Source organism: Papio anubis, chromosome 12, assembly GCF_008728515.1.
Source record: "Papio anubis isolate 15944 chromosome 12, Panubis1.0, whole genome shotgun sequence".
Classification (NCBI taxonomy): Eukaryota; Metazoa; Chordata; class Mammalia; order Primates; family Cercopithecidae; genus Papio; species Papio anubis.
Genome location: NC_044987.1, coordinates 110333515 through 110355549, shown reverse-complemented (window position 1 = coordinate 110355549; position 22035 = coordinate 110333515). Strand labels below are relative to the sequence as shown.

The window sequence follows — 22035 nt, the reverse complement described above, 5'->3', positions numbered from 1 at the left end:
ATGTAAAATCCAAAGCTGTAAAGGCCCTAGAAGAGACTCTAGGCAATACCATTCAGGACATAGGCAAGTGCAAAAATTGTATGATGAAAATGCCAAAAGCAATTTCAACGAAAGCAAAAATTGACAAAAAGGACCTAATTAAACTAAAGAACTTCTGCACAGCAAAAGAAACTATCATTAGGCCAGGCATGGTGGCTCATGCCTGTAATCCCAGCTCTTTGGGAGGCTGAGGCAGGTGGATCATGAGGTCAGGAGTTCAAAACCAGCCTGGCCAAGATGGTGAGACCCCGTCTTTACTAAAAATACAAAAATTAGCTGGATGTGGTGGGGTAGTGGGCATCTGTAATCCCAGCTACTTGGGTGGCTGAGGCAGAGAATTGCTTGAATCTGAGAGGCAGAGGTTGTGGTTAGCTGAGATCGCACCACTGAACTACACTACAGCCTGGGTGACAGAGTGAGACTCTGTCTCAAAAAAAAAAAAAAAAAAAAGAAAAGAAAAACTATCATCAGAACGAACAGACAACCTACAGAATGGGAGAAAATTTTTACAATCTACCCATCTGACAAAGGTCTAGTATTCAGAGTCTACCATGAACTTAAATTTATAAGAAGAAAAACAAACAGGCAATCCCATTAAAAACTGGACAAAGGACAAGAACAGACAATTCTCAAAATAAGACGTTCATGTGGCCAACAAACATATGAAAAAAGCTCAACTTCACTGATCATTAGAGAAATGCAAGCCAAACCACAGGGAGATACCATCTCATGCCAGTTAGAATGGCGATTATTAAAAAATCAAGAAACAACAGATGCTGGAGAGGATGCAGAGAAAAGGAATGCTTTTACCCTTTTGGTGGGAGTATAAATTAGTTCAACTATTGTGGAGGACAGTGTGGCAAATCCTCAAAGATATAGAAGCAGAAATACCATTTGACTCAGCAATTACATTACTGAGTCTATTGCATTTTTCACTTCATTTATTGTATTTTTCAGCTCCAAAATTTGTTGTTTTAAAATAATTTTAATCTCTCTGTTAAGTGTATCCGTTTGATCATTTATTATTTTCCTTATTTCATTGAGTTGTTTATCTGTATTTTCTTGAAGTTTGCTGAGCTTTCTTAAAGCAATTATTTTAAATGGTCTGTGAAGCAGTTTGTATATCTTTATTTCTTTGGGGTCAGCTACTGGGAGACTGTTATTTTGGTAGTATGTTTCCTTAGTTGTTCATGTTCCTTACTGCCTTATATTGATTTCTCTGCATTTGTGGAGCAGTCACCTATACTAGAATTTACAGGCTATTTTTTTGTGTATAAACACCTTTTCCTGTGGGTAAAAAGGAGGTGCAAGAGTGTTTTCTAGGTGGGATGCAGCAGAAGTTCTGGCATTACTAAGGGGCACAGCTGTGCAGTCTCTTTGCAGCTCTGTCAGCTCGGTTTGGTATTGACAAAGATTATATGGATCCTCAGCATTCAACAGTGTGGATGTTTGTTGCAGTAGTGTGAGTTTTTGGGGTTTATGGTGGTTGTAGCTGTTAGGGTCTTCTTGATCCTGATGTTGTAGTGATGGAAGTTCTCTTGACACTGGATCCTACTTGCAAGCCCAAATGGCATTGGCACTGACGTCTGCTGAGTGGTACCTGTGGAGTGGCCATAGAAATGAAGCCTGAAGTGTTGGGATTCACTCAGGATGGTGGCAGAAATATTAAAGGGAAATATTAGGAAAAGTTATAAGAAATAGTCACAAACCTGTTGGAAGGCCGAAAGGTTACATAGCTTGTAATAATTGAACGGGCTCAAGGCAGCTGGTTCTTACCTGAGAGCATTAGGTCATAGGGTAAATACTAGGGACAACAGAGGCTTCCCCAGTTAAGTCTGTTTACCCTACCTCCATTAACTAACTTTTGAGCCAGATGACCCTCTTGAGGGGAGGTCGACCAGGAATATTGCCCCCTAATGGTGTTTACTTTAGATCGCAGTACCTGAGCTTTAATCATTCCTAGAACTACTCTCTTAACCATGTTAACTATCCACAAGTGTGTTGACTCAGAGCTTTTGTTGTTTATTGTATACTAAATAAATGCCTGGAGTGTGAACTGCTCAGGGCTGGCCACAGCGACAAACCCTTCTTGGTGTGCAGGCGGTTGGACGCTCAGCAGGACTGGCAAAATAGACTATCTGTGTACATCAGTGTAGATTTTATTCATCCGTTGTTTGGGTCAGGGTCTGTGGGTGGACCCCCCATAGCTAATGCTCTCCAGTGAGGAGCAATATCTCACTGAAGCACTGGTACTTGTGGGGAGGGTCTATGAATCCTGAATCTGAGGTGGTACTGGCATTGGTGGCTTGGGCACTGGCACCCTTTCACTGACCCCTCATGCTTCCCGGGTGAGGTGATGCCCCACCCTGCTTTGGCTCACACTCTGTGGGCTGCACCCATTGTCCAACAAGTCCCAATGAGATGAACACAGTACCTCAGTTGGAAATGCAGAAATCACTTGTCTTCTGCATCGCTCATGCTAGGAGCTGTAGACTGGAGCTGTTCCTATTCAGCCATCTTGGAGCAATCTTGGGATTGCTTTCTTGATTTATTTTTTGGATTGATTGCTGTTTGCATGTAGAAACACTATTGATTTTCATGTGTGTTGATTTTATATCCTGCAAATTTACTGAATTCATTTATCAGTCCTGTGAGTTTTTTCATGGAGTATTTACATTTTTCTAAATATAGGATCATGTCATCTGGAAAAAAAGATAATTTGACTTCTTCCTTTCCAATCTGGGTGCCCTTTATTTCTTTCTCTTGCCTAATTGCTCTGGCTAGCAATTCCAGTATTATGTTGAATACAAGTGGTGAAAGTGGGCATCCTTGCCTTGTTACAGATCTCAGTGGGAAGGCTTTCAGTTTTTCTTTGTTTAATATGATATTAGCTGTGGGCTTGTCATATATGGCCTTTATCATGTGCATGTATGTTCCTTTTATACCAGTTTGTTGAGGGTTTTTATCATGAAGGGATGTAGAATTTTATTGAATGCTTTTTCAGACTGTATTGAAATGATTATATAGTTTTTGTCCTTTATTGTTGATACGATTTACCACATTTACTGATTTGTACATGTTGAACCATTTTTGCATCTCTACGTTGAATTCCAATAGATCTTGATAAATAATGTCTCTTAGTATGTTGTTCAGATTGCTAGTATTTTGTTGAGGATTTTTGCATCTATGTTCATTAGGGATATTGGCCTGTAGTTTTTGTTGTGCTCTTGTTTGGTTTTGGTATCAGAGTAATTCCAGTCTTACAAATGAGTTGAGTACTATTCTCTCCTCTTTACTTTTTTGAAATAGTTTGAGTAGAGTTGATATTAGTTCTTCTTCCAATGTTTGGTAGACTTTAACAGTCAATCTGTCAGATCCTGGACTTTTCTTTGATGGGAGACTGCTTATAACTGCTTTGATCTTGTTACTCATTATTGGTATGTTCAGATTTTCTATTTCTTCATAGTTCAATCTTGGTAGGTTGTATGTGTCCAGAAATTTATCCATTTCTTCTAGATTATCCAAGTTAGTGGCACATAGTTGTTCATAATAGTCTCTAATGATCCTTTGTATTTCTTTGGTTTCAGTTGTAATGTTTCCTTTTTCTTCTCCAATTTTATTCATTTGGGGCTTCTCTTTTTATTCTCCTTTTTATTCTAACTAAAGGTTTGCCAATTTTGTTTTATCTTTTCAAAATTCAACTTTTCATTTTGCTGATCTTTTGTATTGTTTTTTGGTCTCAATTTCACTTATTTCTGCTCTGATCTTTTAGAAATGTCTTTCTTTCTACTAATTTCATGGTGGTTTATTCTTGCTTTTATAGTTCCTTGAGGTGCACTGTTAGGTTGCTTATTTGAAATTTATTTAATATAGCTATTTATTAGTATAAACTTCCCTCTTAGTACACTTTTTCTGCATCCCATAGATTCTGGTGCTTTTTGTTTCCATTTTCATTTGTTTCAAAAATATTTAAAATTCCTTCTTAATTTCTTCCTTGACCCATTGGTTGTTTGAGGATATATTGTTTAATTTTCATGTATTTGTACAGTTTCCCAAGTTCCACTTGTTCTTGATTTCTAGTTTTATTCCATTGTGGTCGGAAAAGATACCTGATACAATTTTTACTTTTTTGAATTTGTTGAGACTTATTTTGTGGCTAAAATATGGTCTATCCTGGAGGTTATTCCATTTGCCGATGAGAAGAATATGTGTTCTGCAGCAGTGGGGCAAAGTGTTCCCTAAATGTCTGTTAGGTCCAATTCATGTGTAGTTTAACTACAATATTTCTTTGTTGATTTTCTGCATGGATGATCTGTCTACTGCCAAAAATGTGATGTTGAAGTCCCTTACTATTATTGTATTACAGTATATCTCTCATTTCAAATCTATTAATATTCGCTGATATTTTTGGGTGCTCTGGTGTTGGGTGCATACATATTTACTATTGTTATCTCCTATTGTTGAAGTGACACCTTTATCATTATACAATGGCCTTTTTGCCTTTTTGTATAATTTTTGACTTAAAGTCTATTTTATATTATCTAAGCACAGCTACTCCTGTTCATGTTTGGTTTCCATTTGCGTGGGATATCTTTTTCCATCCTTCACTTTCAATCTGTGTGTGTCTTTATAAGTGAAGTAAATTTCTTGTATGCAGCATATAGTTAGGTTCTGTTTTTAATTCATGCAGCCACTGTATGTCTTTTAATTGGATAATTTAATTTACTTAGTAACAGTGTTATTATTGACAGGTAAGGCCTTACTACTGCCATTTTGCTACTTGTTTTATAGTTGTTGTGTAACTTTTCTCTTCCTTTCTTACTGTTTTCCTTTGTGCGTAAGTGGTTTTCTCTGGTAGCATGTTTTAATTCATTGTTTTTAATTTTTAGGATATCGATTATAGTTTTTTACTCTGCGGTTTCCATTATGCTTATATAAAGCATCTTATAGCTATAGCAAGTTGTTTAAAACTAACACCAACTGAACTGATTGCACATAACACAAAGAAAAAACAACCCTGTATACATTAACTTCCTTCTCTCCCCACATTTTGAATTTTTGAAGTCACAGTTTACTTAATAAAAAATGTTGCCTATTTAAAATAGTTGTATTTTATACCTTCAGGATTTCTGTTTTATTTTAATTATTTCAATCTCTCTTAAAATTTCTTGATAAATATTGCCTATTTAATATAGGCAATATTTTTATTTTTAGTAGTTTAAAATGTTCTTATTTTTAATAGTTTTGGCTTTTAGTCTTCTTACTGAAGATATAAATCGTTTAAACACCACAGTTACAATATCAATTTAACAATCACCTTAGCATTCTATTCTTTGGGTTTGAAGAACTTCCATAAGCACTTCTTGTTGGACAGGTGTAGTGACAATATATTTCCTCAGCTTTCATTTGTCAGTTAAAGCTTTTTCTTTCTTCTTCATTTCTGAGGGATAGCTTTGTTGGGTACAGTGTTCTTGTTTGGCATTTTCTTTAGCACTCTGGATATATTGTTTTACTCCCTCCTGGCCTGTAAAATTCCTGCTGAGAAGTCTGCTGCTGCCATGTGTATTGGATCTCCCTTATATTTTGTTTCTTTTCTCTTGCTGCTTTTTGAATCCTCTCTTTGTCTTTTGCCTTTTAGTGTTTATGTCTTGGGGTGTTCTTACTTGTGTTAAATCTGATCGATGACCTTTAACCTTTCTGTGCCTGGATATTTATATCTTTCTTCAGGTTTGGAAAGCTCATGTTATTATTTATTTGAATGAGCTTCCCATCCCTTTGTCTTTTTCAATTCCCTCTTTGACTCCAATAACCTGAATATGCTGTCTTTTAATGTTGTCTCATAGGTCCTGTAAGCTTCTTTATTATTTTTCCTTCTTTTTTCTCCTCTGACTGTATATTTTCAAATAATCTGTCTTTGAGCTCGCTGCTTATTCTGTTTGATCACTTTTGCTGTGTATGCTCACTATTGAATTTTTCATTTCATTCGTTGTATTTTATACCTTCAGGATTTCTGTTTGAATTATTTCAATCTCTCTTAAAATTTTTATGATAAATTTCTAAATGGATTCTCTGTGTTTACTTAAAGTTCATTGGGCTTCTCTACAGCAGCTTTTTTGAATTCTTTGTCTGAGAGAACACATCTCCATCATTTTAGGGTTGGTCTCTGGTGCCTTATTTTCTCCATTTGTTGAGGTCATATTTCCCTGAATGTTCTTGATGCTTGTGGAAGTGTAACAATATCCATGCATTCAGGGATTAGGTATTTATTTCATTCTTCACAGACTGGCTTTGTTTGTGCCTGTCCTTTAGAGGGATTTCCAGGGATTCTAGGCTGACTTACTGTTGTTTTACCAGAGCCTGTGACCACTGCAGCTATCTCAGCATTATAAGACACCCTAAGCCCAGGCTTACTGTGAACCTCTTGAAGACTTCAAGGTTGACATAGCTTTCTGATCCAGATGGACCTGGGAAAGACTCAAGAAGGGTACTGGGATTGTGTGAAAATGCTGAATGACTGACCCAGTGACCCAGATAGGCGTACCGCCTAGCAAGTCTCTGTACAGGTAGCCTGTGTCCCCAAGTGCAGCAAGAGTAGCTAGAGTTGAGACTGGGCCCTTTTGGGAACTGCTGTGAGAAGGAGGCTAGTGGGCCCATGTCAGTTCAGATAAGCATGCATCATCCAGCAGATTCCTGCACAAGTGGGCTAGTTTCTTGACTGCTGCAGGAAGGGCCAGAGCTGAGATTGGCCCCCCTCAAGATCTGCTGTGAAACACAGGGTGGGGTGCTGGTATAGCTACCTGACTGTACCAGGAGGGTTTTGAGCTGAAATTGGGCCCCCTTGGGATTTTCAGTGAGACAGAGGATGAGGAGGTCAATGTCAGTGTAGAGGGGTGCATGCCACCCAGCAAGTTCCTGCACAGATAGGATAGTTCCTCAACTGCAGTGAGAGGGGCCAGAGCTGAGATTGGGGCCCCTCAGGATCTGCGGTGGGATAAAGGTTATAGAGCTCAGTCTTGTTGGCTCAGAGGGCACATGTCTCCCAGGAGGACCTTGCAAAAATGGGATGGTTCCTTGACTGCAGCAGAAGGGACTAGAACTGAGACTGGGCTCCCTTGGGGTCTCCTTTGTGATGTAGGATGGAATACTCATCTTGTTGGCCCAGACAAGTACTCATTTCCCAGCAGATTCTCAGCACAGATGGGATAGTTTCTCACTGCAGTGAGAGGCACTGGAGCTGAGAGTGGACCCCCTTGGGATCTGCTGTGGGACAGAAGTTGGCAAACCCATCATGGAGGCTCAGAATTCTGGGTTACAAGAGATGAGTGAGTCTCACTTTGGGGTTCTTGTGTGAGTAGCTCTGAGCTGGGACCTCAGCTAAGGAAGGCTGAAGCAGAGCCACAGTGCACCTTTCAGGGTCACTGCCAAGATCGATGTCAGCAGGCAGACAAGCCTTTCCACCACGGCACTGGTGTGCATGATTCCTTCTGGAACCCTTGGTAGATGGTTTTGGTTGTAGGCTCAAAGCCAAATGAGGCTTTAAACAAACCCCTTTGAGGGCTAGGATATTACCGGGCTTGAATCTACAAGCAATCTCGGCAAATCAGCCACTTGGGTGTTGGTCTGCACTCTAAAAATGACTCTCCTGGATCTTGGGCTCCACTGGGATTTGACAAACTCCTACCTGAATCCTGAGGCTCCTGCAGAGAGACTTTTGACTTGGAAAATGGGTGCAGAATTGTTATTGTTCTGGGAGATATGAGTAGGTTATTTTCTAGTCTGCTATCATGGTAACATCAACCCTCAATATTTTTAAGTACCATCAAAATCAATCAGTTTATAACTGATCTTTCCTCTGTTTCAGATTTGTATTTTCAACTACTTAATTGACATCTCTACTTTGATGTTCTATAGTTACCTCAAACTCAACTTATCCTAATAGAATTTGTCATTTTATCCAATTCTGTTATGTCTTATATGCTTTATATCACTGTGGGTTTTATCTAATCCAGAAACTAGGGGATTATTTTAGATTTCTTCACACCTCATGTTTAATCAGCCAGTAAGGCTAAAAGTTACCACGTTTCATTGCTTCTCTGAATCACTACAATAATACTTCATTTTTCCCTCCCACAATCCAGTTGCTTTAATCAAATTTATACTTTCTATCGCATTTTCCCATATTTCATACTTCTTTTCAATGTAAATCCAAGCCTGTAATTTTCCTATTGAAATACTTTCCAATGGCCCCCCACTGTCTGCAAAATTTAGTTCAATACTTTAGTATTAACTTTTTGGTGATTTGACTTCTTTATTATCTGACCTCCCCCAATCTCTCCAGCTTTCACTCTTGACTTGCTCCTCCCTGTCATTAGATTTTAATATATTTATTTTAGCTGTGATCTCTCCCACATTTCTAATAAGCTAAAATCTTCTATTCAAAATGTCTTCCTACCTTTCTGCTTGGTAAACTACTAATCCCCTGCTCAGGGGTCTTTCATAAAACTTTATTCCTCTTATTTCACATCTGAAGGATTATTTCTTCTGTCTTATTTCTACTTTTTTATACTCTTAATTTATATGTCATACATAGTCTTAATTTGGTAGCTGTTTGTTTCCTCCCCTAAAATAAAGTCTTCTTGTCATCAGGTCCCTTATTAATTGCTGATACTCCAGAGCTTAATATATTATTCATTGGCATACAGTAGACAATCTGAAAAAAAAATGAGCTAAGCGCGGAAATTCTTAGAATCAAGTAACCTCAGTTTACAGCGTTAGATAGCAATCAGTGAAACATCTTTCTGAAGTAATGTTCCATATTAGAAGAGAGGGTGAACTGAATTCAGAACAGATTTCTAGAAAATTCTCCTTATTGTGGAAAAACAGTCTGTCTGCTTTGAAAAGCAGTTGAACAGATGATCCAAACAATGATAAGAAGAAAGAACCAAGGGGAAAGAAAGATAAGAAAGATAGCAGATATGTTCAGGGCAGAAAGGAACTGTAAATAAGGAGAAGAGAAGTCAAAGAACAGTGAAGGAAATATGAATTAGAGGCCTTTTGATTCATACTTTGTTAAAGTAGAAGCAGTTAAAGTAGAAGAACTCAGACTGTAAAATGTGCTTTCTACTTGTACGGACATAAGTATTTAAAGTTTCCCTGTGAATTATATGACATCATGGCCAAAGTCTTTATAGCCTTCACTCTAGAGATAATAATGAATCTTTTTGACAGTCTCTTACAAAAGCTCTATTATGGAGAGTTGAAAGCTAATCAGAGTACCTAGATAACAAATTCATTCTGTAATAATCTCTTTTAAATGCAGGTTGCCAGGTGGAGGTTGCTAGAGGGAGGGTGCTAAGTGAAAATGCTATATAAACTGCATGCTTTTAATAAGTGGTTATGGTTCTCCTATCCAGGCTGCTGCCACTGTACTGTGTAAGTTCCCTCAATAAATCCTATGTTTCATTCAAAAATAAATAAATAAATAAATAGGGAAAAGCTTTCCCCTTGCAGCCTAGAAAAATATGAGCAGAGACATTTTTGAATACTGAGGAGAAAAATTCACCTTGTTTGTATTTTATTTTGCACAAAGTCTGTAGGCTTCGTAACTGCTTTGTTATACAGGGATATCATTAGGACCCACATCAGGCATCAGCAACAGCAAAATTCTCACATTTCTAGGGTTGTTAAAAAGTGTTCTCAGCTTCCTCAACAACAGATGTAAGATCACTTTGTCTTCGAAACTGGAAAAAAAAGCAACCTCTTACAAATCATATCATGTTTCTTAAAATTATACAACTAATAAATAGGTCTTTTTCTTTAAAAATACAGGCAATACTGATATTTATAGAGAAAAATCTTAAAGTATCGTATTTCTGTCCCATTCCTATTTCAACCTTCTTTCTTCCTTTCTTTCCCTCCCTCTCTCTCTCTCTTTCTTTCTTTCTTTCTCTCTCTCTCTCTCTCTTTCTTTCCTTGTTTTTTTTTTTTTTTTTTTTTTTCCCCAAGGTCTTGCTCTGTCGCCCAGGCTGGGGTGCAGTGGTGCGATCTCTGCTCATTGCAACCGCCTCTCTCTCAGGCTCAGACTCAAGCAATTCTCATGCCCCAGCTACCCGAGTAGTTACGATTACAGGCCTGTGCCACCCTGCCTAATTTTTTTTCTGTTTTTAGTAGAGATGGGGTTTCACCATGTTGACCAAGCTGGTCTTGAACTCCTGGCCTCAAGTGATCCTCCTGCCTCAGCCTCCCAAAGTGTTAGGATTACAGGTGTGAGCCACCATGCCCAGCCTTCAACCTACTTTCTTAATTTCTGTTGGATCACTTGTATCTTTTGGTATACCTTCAAACTTTTATAATAAAAGTAACCATAGTCTTCTTGAACATAAATCTTAATAGATGCCAGCACCCTATCCTCTCATGACATTTCTCACCTATTTCCTATTCCTTTCCTTCAAGGTAATGGTCATTTTGACTTTTAGATAAGGTCATCAATCCTGTCAATTTTTTTTTCTAGTTTCATCAACTAAGCTTGCATCCCTAAACGCTATAAGTTAGCTTTAGTTTTACCTGGTTTCAAAGTTCATATGAATGGAGATTTTAAAACTATGCATTCTTTTGAGTTTTCACACTCAACATTTTATTTGTGAGATCTATCCATGTTGTTAAGTGCTGGTATAGTTCCTTTTAATCAGCATGTCAAATTTCAATAAAGTAATACACCTCAACTTATTCACCACTCACCCACCTGTGTTGTTTCCACTTTGGGGCCACTATGAATAATACTTCTCTCTATATATTCCTGGAAGTTTATCTGAATGCATAAGGGCAAACGTTTCTGTTGGTTATATACCAAAGACTGAGATTACTGATCACAGGGTATGCACAGTTTAATTTTTAGTAGGTAATGCCCAAAAGGTTTTAAAAATTGTTGCAATAACTTATATTTCAACCAGGAGTGTGAGAGATATTTCTTTTATCCATAATCTTTGCTATCTGTTGGCATCATCAATATTTTGAAATTCAGTCATTCCAGTAGGTATTTTAAAACATCTCATTGTCATTTTTTAAATGTTGTTATTACAATGAACAGATTGATATCTGACATTTTGTTACTTGTTTTATATGTGTCTCATGTGTTTTATTTTCCTTTTTTTTTTTTTTTTTTTGGTGAGATAGGGTTTTGTTCTGTCACCCAGGCTGGGGTACAGTGACATGAATACGGCTCATGGAAGCTTTGACCTCCTGGGTTCAAATGATCCTTCCACCTCAGCCGTTCAAGTAGCTGGGACCACAGGCATGTAGCACCATGCCTGGCTAATGTTTTTATTTTTATTTTTTTGTAGAGACGAGGTCTCGTCATGTTGCCCAGGTTAGTCTTAAACTCCTAGGCTCAAATGGTCCTCCTGAGTTGGCCTCCCAAAATGCTGGGAATATGGCTGTTAACCAACCAAGCCTGGCCATTGTGTTCTTTATTTTTTTAAAATTAAACATACTTTGTGTATGTTAATTCCCTTATTTTTAAGCTGTTATATTTTTAGCTTTCTTAATCACTAAATAAGCACCCTAATTTATCACAGACTACTTCAGATGAATGCTAATTCAATTCCAGTAAAATACAGCAACTTTATTCCCATATAACTCATTCCCTTTCCTTTTCTTTGAGCTATTATTGTCATATATTCTATCTATATATATTATATAACTACCAATATGGTGTTATAATTACTGCTTTTATGATCTTATCTTTTAAAATTTAAGATAAAAATGGAGAAACTATCTATTGAAGAAGGGTTAGCAAGCTATGATACATGGACCAAATCTAGCCCACTGCCCATTTTTGTAAATAAAGTTTTGCTGGAACAAGCCATATCCATTCCTGTATGTATTGTCTCTGAATACTTTCATGCTAAAAAGTGGAGCTCAGTAGTTATGACAGATGGAATTAATGTTACTAATAACACGACCTTAAATTAAGGTAATCATCCTGGATTACCTGGGTGAGCCCAATGAGATTAATGCAACTGTCTTTTAAATCAGTTAACAGAAAAAAGCACAAAAGATGTATTTATACATCTTTTGTTAATTCATAACCACCTACATAATTACTTTTACTGGTACTTTTTTATTTATTCATGTGCATTTGAGTTTCATCTGATGTCACTTCTTTTCAGTCTAAAGAACTTCCTTTAGTGTTTCTCATGAGGAATTTCTGCTAGCAACACATTATTCATCTGTGTGTGTCTCTATTTCACCTTCATTTTTGAGTAGTTTTAAAGGATAAAGAATTCCTGCCTGGTTTTCCTCATGTACTTTAATATCCCATCCATTGTTTTGGATGAGAACCCAGCTCTTAATATTATTGTGGTTCCCTTGTATATGAAGAGTCTTTTTTTTTCCCCGCCCCCTCCGCTGCTTTCAAGATTTTCCTTTTTATCAGTTTGACATGGAGGTGTCTAGGAGTGGATCTCTTTGTGTTTATTTTACTTGAAGATCCTTGAGCTTTTTGGATGTATTGAATATTTTCCATGAAATGAGGGGAATTTGGGGCCATTATTTCTTTAATTTGTTTCTGGTACTCCCCATTTTTATGGGACTCCCATTATACGTGAGATGGTATCTCAGAGGATTTTGAGGTTCTGTTCAGTTTTCTTCATTTTCTTTTTTTTCCTGTTCTTTGGACTGGGCAATATCTTTTTTGCTATCTTTATATCTGTTTATTTTGTCTTTTGTCAGCTCACCTCTGCTCTTGAGTTCCTCTAGTGGGTTTTTCATTTCAATTCTTGTATTTTTAAACTCTAGAACCTCCACTGGGTTTTTTATAATTTCTGTCCCTTTTATTGACTTTTATTTGATGAATCATTGTTGCCATCTTATAATTCTTCAAACATATTTACTAATTTTTGAAGCCTTTCTTTGTTAAGTCCAACATTTATCCTTTCCTTGCTCCAAGACACTATGTCTGTTAAGTGTTGTTTTGAACTCTATGGTTAACTATTTCCTATTATTTGCATATTTTTGTTGTTGAAAACTGGACATTTTAGATAATATAGCAATTTTAGATTCTGATTGCCTCATTTCCCAGGAGTGGTGGTTATTGCTAACCACCAGTATCTTGGAATACTAGAAGTCCTAACTCCCAATACCTTGGAATATGACTGTATTTGGAGATAGGGTCTTTTAAGTGGCAGTGAAGTTATAATAAGGTAATTAGAATAAGCCCTAATGCAATATGACTGGTATGCTTAGAGGAGACTAGGACACAGACACATAAAGGGAGAAGACCATGTGAAGACACAGGAAGAAGACAGCCAAGTGAAAGCCAAGGAGAGAGGCCTCAGAAGAAACTAACCCCGCCAACACCTTAATCTTGAACTTCTAGCCTCTAGAATTGTAAGAAAATAAATTTGTTGTTTAAGCCACAGTTTGTGGTGCTTTGTTATAGAAGCTCTAGGAAAGTATTAGACACCTTGAGCCAGTAGGACTTCTACCCTTTCCTAATGAATCAGTGTAGCTTGAGCAGTATATTCAAAGTTGAGGCTGCCCCAGCTTTTACTATATTTTTGCAAGGCCTCTTGTTCAACCAAGGGCTCACTACGACCTTCTCCAGTCTCATTAGTATGTGTATAGCTTTGCACATATTTATATTCTTCCAGACTACAGGGGAAAAGTAGGAAGTTATCAAGGTCCACTGTGGCTGTCCTGTTCTTCAGATTTCTCTGTTGAGTTTCTGGTAGGTTGCTAGTAAATTTTTTGCCCCAACAAGTATTGTGATCATGGTCAGGCTAGGAATGACATTGGCCTTACCTGCTTGTTTGCCACTGGGATTATGGTTGTTTTAATAACCCTCTTGGTCATGGAACTTTCTGAGCTCTGTTCCAAATAAAACTAGTCATCTCAAGCAGTGAGGCTGCTGGGTCTCACAGTCTGACCCACCAAGATAAACTTCTGCATAATGGAATCTGAGGGTGGGGTGGTATATTAGTCTGTTTTCACACTGTTATAACAAACTTGTCAAGACTGGGTAATTTATAAAGGAAAGAAGTTTAATTGACTCACAGTTCCATATAGCTGGAGAGGCCTCAGGAAACCTACAATCATGGCATAAGGCAAAGGGAAGGCAAGGACCTTTTTCACATGGCAGCAGGAGAAAGAAGAGTGAGTGAATGAGGAACTAGCTAAACACTCATAAAACTATCAGATCTCATGAGAACCCACTCACTCTCATGAGAATAGCATGGGGAAAACTGCCTCCATGATCTAATTTCCTCCCACCAGGTTCCTCCCTCAACACCTGGGGATTGCAATTCAAGATGAGATTTGGGTGGGGACACAAAGCCTAACCATATCAGTTGGGAAGAGTGGGAACAGTCCCATACTAACATGCCACAGACATCCACTGTTCTTACTGAGGTCGAGTAGATATTCTTAAATAAATACTTTGCAAGTTCTTGTATGCTTGGTCAACTTCCTGAATCTTTAGAAGGTTGTTTATTGATAATTTTGTTCAGTTTTATAATTTCATTTTTGGGGAGAGTTACCATGTCCCCAATCAGCCATTCTGGAAATGCAACTCATTCTCTCTCTTCAGAAATCCTTTTACCATATAGTCTTATAGTTGTTTCTATATTTCAATCAGTTGTTGATCACAGTAGTTTTCCTTGACCATCCTACGTAAAATAGTCTTGCCTTATCTCCTTACTTTGCTTTATTTTACTTCATAACATTTTTCAGTTCTTGACATTTTATATTTTTATGTGTTTGTTTATTGCCTATCTCCCCCAATGGAATGCAGACTCCCTAATGGAAAGGACACTGTTTTGTTGATCATTGCATCCTTAGTGCCTATGACAATGCTTAGCAAATAGCATGCTCTCCATAAATATTTGAGAAAGAATGAATGAATGTTAGATATGTAATCTTTTAAGCTTGTGAGAAAATAATCATTCTCATAAACTTTTGTGAGTTGTTATAGCATTTTGGGATGTTGTTACACTTGATTCTGCAATTACATTTCTAGGAATCAACCACCTAAAGAAATAGTGGTCTTGTGTGCAAAAATATTTATACTTAAGTGTTCATGCATCATTGTTTATAATTTAGAAAAAACTGGAAACTAAGCTACATATGCAGTAATGAGGGAATGTTGAATACTAAGAAAAACAATCAAGGTAATAAAAGGCGTTATTTAGATATGTTTTGTAATGGAAATATATTTCTAATCATTGCAAAAAATGCATATGACAAAACAATGTGAATATAATACATATAATTAGTAAAAAAGAAAATGTGTGTGTATTGGTCTTTTTTTGGTATAGAATTGGATGTGTGGATATCATGAGAACTATATTAAGGAAACAATCACTTTTTACTCTATATGCTTTTTACTTTTAAATTTAGCCTCATGTATTACTTTTATAATTTTATGTTTTCTATTTATAAAATAATATTAATAAAAAATAAAGGCAATATCACACATTCCGTTCATATTAGTTCTAAATATTTTGCATCATCTCCTCATTTGTATATGTATTCATCTCCTCATAGAGTGTAGTTACTAGAAATCAACATCTTTTGATTTGCCAGAGAGTGGGTAAACACTTACCAAATTGGAACAGCTACATATTGAGTATGTAAGTGCAACAGAAAATTCCAAAGGGTAGAAGAACAGTAAAATACGTGATACTTCCCTCCCAAGTTTCTATAACCAAAAAACAGGGAGAAATCTTATGTTATTATCTTTAGTGAGTGCCAACATGATCATGGAAGGAGCTACTGGTATGAGAGTCAAAAAAAAAAAAAAAAAAAAAGGAAAATAAGAACAGATAAACCTTTCACCATTTGAGTTCCTTAGACATTTCTACTCCTTTGCCCTCTGCTACACTTTCCCTAGCTTTCGGTTCCTCAGTTCAGCATCTGTGGTTTCTGTATTTGATCTCCATTGCTTAGCATTCTTGTCTCACTCTGACAGCTTTTACAGAATCGCTGGCACAGCTCTCTATCTAAACTCTTCAGTTACTAAGATTTGACTCTTCTGTCTCTAATGATAAGATGGCCACCAACAGATTTATCAAGCAATCCTTTTCTATTAAAACAGCTATTATTAATGACAACCCTTTGTAAATTTACATACATGGTGATAAAACTCTCACATACATATTGCTCTAATATCATTTAAAATGAGTAATAAATTCAAAAAGAGTTCAAAGAACATTTAACTTGGAAGCATAAGGTGATTGTGACTGCTGGGATCAATCTGGGATAAACAGATTCCCTTCTGTTGCTATCAGAAAGGTATTTTCAACCACAAATCTGGTTGGTTAGTTATATGAATAATATTGGTGCTCATCCTGAAAATGTGGGTTTTGTGCTGGCTGTGGAAAGACAAGAATGATACTCAGATCTAGAAAGAATGACATCATAATTATCTCCCCTTCAATTCCTTCTCTAACTCTTCCTCCTCCTTCTTTGTTGGGTTTATTTAACATATTTTATATTCAACAAAACTATCTGGTAGTAGGAATTAGATGATAGGAATGCAATGACACATAAAAACTTCCTGATTTCTTAGAGTTTATAATGAAGTAGAAGAGACAGAAAGATAATATAAGGTACCATATAAAATGGATAAAAACTTGCTCACTCATTATAGGGGACAGGAGGGACAGGAGGTTCACTCCAAGCTATTACTCTCTGGGAAGGCTTCATAAAGTGGTAGGAACTTTGAAATAAGGGTAGGACTGAGAAAAACGAAGAGAGGAAGCAGCATTCTAGGCAACTTTAAATTTTTATTTGCTTGTGTCCTTGTAACCTATCTTGTTTCAGAAAGAGTTTAATAGCATAAATTAAAAATGTGACAAAATAATTAAAAAATTCAGACATAAAATAGAACCAACAGTAAAGTTAAAATATATATCAGAACAACCTATGGTTTTTAATGTGAGAACAAAACTGAATGTAAGCAATATAACGTTTTGAGAATTATAGTGTTCATTCATATATGGTATAAACAGGAAGATAAGGAAAAGATGTAGAAGGTTTGAAATACCAAGGTAAATAATTTTGATTTAATTTTGTTGGCAGAAATCCACAGTCATAATCATAACATTTTATCTAGAAAGTACTTGGGACTTCTTAGCTGACAAGACTGTGAAAAGTCATTTTGCCCATATTCCTTATTTTTTTATTTAATTTTTTTTGAGACTGAGTATTGCTCTATCACCCAGGCTGGAGTGCAGTGGCGCGATCTCAGCTCACTGCAACCTCTGCCTCCCGGGTTCAAGCGATTCTCGTGCCTCAGCCTCCTAAGTAGCTGGGATTACAGGTGCCCTCTGCTATGCCCAGCTAACTTTTGTATTTTTAGTAGAAAAGGGGTTTCGCCTTGTTGTCCAGGCTGGTCTCAAACATCTGATCTGAAGTGATCCACCTGCCTTGGCCTTCCAAAGTGCTGGGATTACAGGCGTGAGCCACCTCGCCTGGCCTCATATTCCTTAATTTATATGAGAGTTCTATTCTAAAACTCCCTCCCTGACTGAAAGCAGCAAAAGGTCAGCCAGATCAGCTCAAATGTGAAAACAACCTAGGAAACACACACACACACACACACACACACACACATACACACACACAGAGAGAGAAAGAGAATGAATGAGTCATGAGTCCCTGGCAGATGATGTAAACTGTAAGCTTCTGGACCCAGCTTAAGTCAGTAAGTGACCCTTTTTGCCTTAAATCAAGTTGGATTTTATTTCCTGTTACTTAAAACCAAGATAACCCTAATTAATACATACTTAAGAATAAGCAATATTTGGTAATTATAAAGACAGTAGAAAGAGAGATGAGGTATTATGTCAAGGTTTTGTGTGTAGGAGATTGAAACGAGGGAGTCTTGCAGTGTATACCTTTGAGGAGGTAAGTAATTTCCATTTTCTATCTGTTGAGTTTGATATGATAGTGATAGCAGCATAGCCAAGTAGAAAAGTCAAGCTAGCTTTTAAAACAACAGGCCAGGAGTTTGGAAGAAAGAACAGAGCAGTTAACTGGCAGGCATTTTCTTCATTTTACACAAAAGAAAACTTAGAAACAGGTAAGTTAAGAAACTTTTCCATGGGTTTACACACAGTGAGTACTGAGGATAGTATTTAAATAAGTGCAATCTGATTCTGGAATCTATAGTATTAACCATTTTGCTACATGAGGAGTATATTTCAGATTCATGCACTTTTCTGATGCTGCCTGGGAACACTGATAACTTGATGAATTTGTAGATTTAGCCAAGACCCTTGCTTATGTTAGAAAAGTTGGCATGTAAAAGTCCTGTAAAATGTTGGCGGCCTTAACAAGTGTAAGTACATAATTCTATAATGGCCCTAGAAAAAGATGGTGGTTTCGAGATACAAGTCTAATATACAAGTTCATTTTGTGTAACTAATCACAGCAAACTTGTGCTGAAACTTGTGATTTTGAGAGACTGTAAAACTGGTCGTTATTACTGAGTTCAGATCAGATAAATACAGACTACAATGGTTTCTCACACTGACTGCAAAAGGCAATCCTTGGCAATTATGCCATATTAAACTGATAATTAAAAGTTTATGAATAAGAATGGTGACATATAACTTGAAACAATTATGCACTTAATAACTTAAGTCCTCCTTCCTTATTATCTGCCCTCAAAATTAGAACTAAAGATTTGTAGATTGAATGTTCAGGGCAACCGGACAATTTTCTTACAATTTATAGGGAAAATCTGGTCCATGTTTGTTTACATAATCACTCATTACAGATAATATATTTTGGAGAATTACTGCATTTTTCTCTTATTATCTCACTGTCCTCCAGGGTTTTGTTCTCCAGGTTTGAGTTCTTTCCTCTGACGTCCCCCTTAATAACATGTCACAGGTATGGAGAGAAAGTATGTAGGGGAGGAGGAGGAAGTTTATCCTTCACTTGCAAGGACGCTTCTACTCATTACTGAAATTGTTATTTGTTTTGTTCTGTTGGTCAAACAAGGTGTTTCACTCCAATTTGTCCTTATGTTAAATGTGATATTTTGTATTAGCTTTGCTAAGGTCTTTTGCTGCACTAATATTCTATGATTCTGAATTTAAAGCCAATATAATTAAAATAAACCTATTGTGTTATCAGTAAAGATCTTCACAGTTACTGGAGAACTAAATGGAAACAAGTTACGTTTATTTATATTTAGCATTTTTGGCCTTAAAGCAAAATTCGTGTAAGATGCAAAGATAGGCTATGTATGAAAGCTCTATGTTAAGCCAGAAATTGCTAGATGTCTACAATTGGAACCGTATGTGTCAGTAGCAGAATTCTTTTGTTTATTTGCAAAATGGTTCTATGGTCCCAGATTATACTTTTCTTGTATTAAGAGAATCATTAAGTGACTCTGTGCCTGATACATAGACACTTGCCACTGAAGTTTTCAAATTTTTACTCACTTTAATTCAGCAAGTCAAGAATTCAAACATTCTCTTAATATTTACTAAAACTCATAGCCTAGAATTTTTGATTTAAAAATTTCAATCAAGGAACTCACTACTAAATCAAAGAATTTCATGAGGACCAATAAAAGCCTCATCTTACCTCCTAAGATTTCAAAATTATTAAAAAGAATAATTTAAAAATTAATATGTTCCCATAGAATTGGTCACTTACTGCTTGTCCATAATTCCTGTATGATGGAGAATTGAAATGAGACAACTCTATTATTGTTAGAGTTACTGCAGTAATTGTAGTTATTATGCAGAAGATGTTCATGATTAAAGTACATATAATCTGAAAAGGAGACAGAAGGTAAATTTATTATATTCAGAATAAACATTTTGGTGTAATCGTTTGCATGGCTGAAAAAAGTCATCTAGTTAAAACTTTGATCTAGTTTCTGAAGTCTTAGAAGTATTAAGTCTTAAGAAAACATTTTTCTAATTTATATAAAGCCCAGTTAATCTGGAGGAAACATTGACACCATCAGTCCATTAATCATTTTTCTTCCATTTAGGTTAAAAAGTATTGTATTTTTCAATGTTATAAGTCATTTGGAAGAAAGCATATAAGATATGATTTGGACAAAAGTGGTTCCACTGTAAGAAAAAAAAGAAAATGGAAAATGACTGCTTGTGGAAATAGGAGTCAGCTGATAAAATTTTAATCCTGGGTTTTCATTACCTACGGAAATCTATCAATATCTTCAGACATCAGATTTTATCTGTAAAATTATGAGGGCAGACTAATTTCTAAGGTATGTTTAGCTCTCAGATTCTAAAGTGTTCTTCCCAATATCTATCCACCTATACCATGCATGGATCTTTAATGTGGACCAATTTCCTACTTCATTACAAGATACAATCTTGTTCCCAAATTGGATAGTTCAGAAAATGAAGTTTTACAGTAGTATAATGTCTATATCTAAAGGCATTAGGTTATATTACATTTTTTAATTATAAAGTTTACACAATGTTAAAAGGTAGAACATCAAACAAAATAAAAACTATATATACATTTAGAAACCTATACATAATCATGATTTAACCAATACAGTGTATTTGTCTACATTAAATTAGGTTCTTCTAGATTCATTCCTAATTTCTTCATTTATTTTACAGGTAGCGTAGATTCCTTCATTATTTAGACATTATATTTTCATTAAAACTTAATATTTAGCTTTGTGATAAATGATTTCTAGAGATACCACAAACATTTCAACTTACTGCAGATCGAGTCGGATACCTTGTTACTCCTATTATGAAGACTCCTGCAATGATAAACTGGATATAAAAACATATTTATAAATACTCATTGATAGTGCTTACCAATTTAGAATGTACTTTTAACAACTCTCTTCTAAGTCAATTATTTTAAGAATGCTAATAGTAACAAAATACACAGAAGTTTTAGTAGATGGGTCAGGACAAATTTACATCATGTAGTAATACACTGAAAGGTAATAGTAGAGTCAGTCATAACAGAAACATATAGGGGACAGTAGGCAGATTCACATTGTGATAATATGCCAGACAGCCTAAGCAGTCCTGAACTGGGAACCAAGATTGCTTTTATGTGTATGAGATACATCATATATAAGTCATTTGATTATTGCTTTTAATGTTATCCTTCCTAATGAGATGATGCCACTAATTATGATTAATATGTACATATCCAAATATGGAAAAAGTGGTTCAAGAATCTATTCCACATTGTGATGGTACAAAATATGCAGTCTCTTATGAGATTTGTAGTCCTTATTAAGGTAATGGCAGAAATTCATGCCTTTGCCTTTGTTTTTTAAAACGGAAGTTCCATTATTTCCTGTCAGGAAGTCTATCTACTTCCAAGAAGTATAAAACTATGCCATATTGTTTGAAGATGGGTTGCACAATTTCCTCAAAGTATTCCTTGTCTTATTTGTTTTAGTGATAAAACACTAAAGAGCCAAGTCAAAGGCTATTTTTGTCATGCTATACACTATATGTAGGAAGCCCAAACCTGAAGCTTACAAACTTCCCATGGATAATTTTAAATCTGTATGTTCAGCACTTCATTCCACAACAAAAGCTGAGATTTCTAAGGAGGTACACAGTGAAGGTAAGAACTAGCTCAGAATTTAAGGTGAAAATATCTTGTGAATTTTGAATTAGAGTGCTCTCTAATGAGATTATCTTTAGATTACCATGTGTTTTACAAAATGCCTTTCAAAGGCATTTTAGGCTTAAGTGAGAAGTTTAGTATTAAATTACATTTAGTTGAAATTTTAGATAAGTTATCCTAGGAGTTAAATATACTATTTTTATAATGTGAGTGGCTAAACAGTAAGGAAAATGCATCATTTATTTGGATTTTATTGGAAAATCCACAGTTTTTCTCCTATTTTTTCCCAAGGCAGTGCTTTGACACATGTGACCCAGTGCATCATTTATCATTTATCACCTATGAACCAGTGCATTATTTGTGAGCCATGCATCCTTTATGAACCATGTATCATTTATC

At 36.0% G+C, this 22035-nt stretch overlaps 1 protein-coding gene across 10 annotated transcripts in view; it reads right to left on the bottom strand.

The window, feature by feature from the left end:
• Positions 1–1095: 1095 nt before the first annotated feature.
• Positions 1096–22035, bottom strand: part of MS4A13 (membrane spanning 4-domains A13) — a 30334-nt gene continuing 9394 nt past the window's right edge. For 9 of the 10 annotated variants that reach the window (XM_003909760.5, XM_009185940.4, XM_009185937.3 and 6 more), the window contains 4 exons: positions 20760–20816; positions 19708–19827; positions 15638–15733; positions 9574–9779 (listed from right to left, as the gene is read on the bottom strand). In XM_003909760.5, coding sequence (XP_003909809.1) covers positions 9723–9779; positions 15638–15733; positions 19708–19827; positions 20760–20816 — 330 coding nt within the window. In that variant the 3' untranslated portion in view covers positions 9574–9722. Of the gene's footprint in view, positions 1640–9573; positions 9780–15637; positions 15734–19707; positions 19828–20759; positions 20817–22035 lie in introns of those variants that run through there. The other variant, XR_637170.4, reaches the window with a different exon arrangement.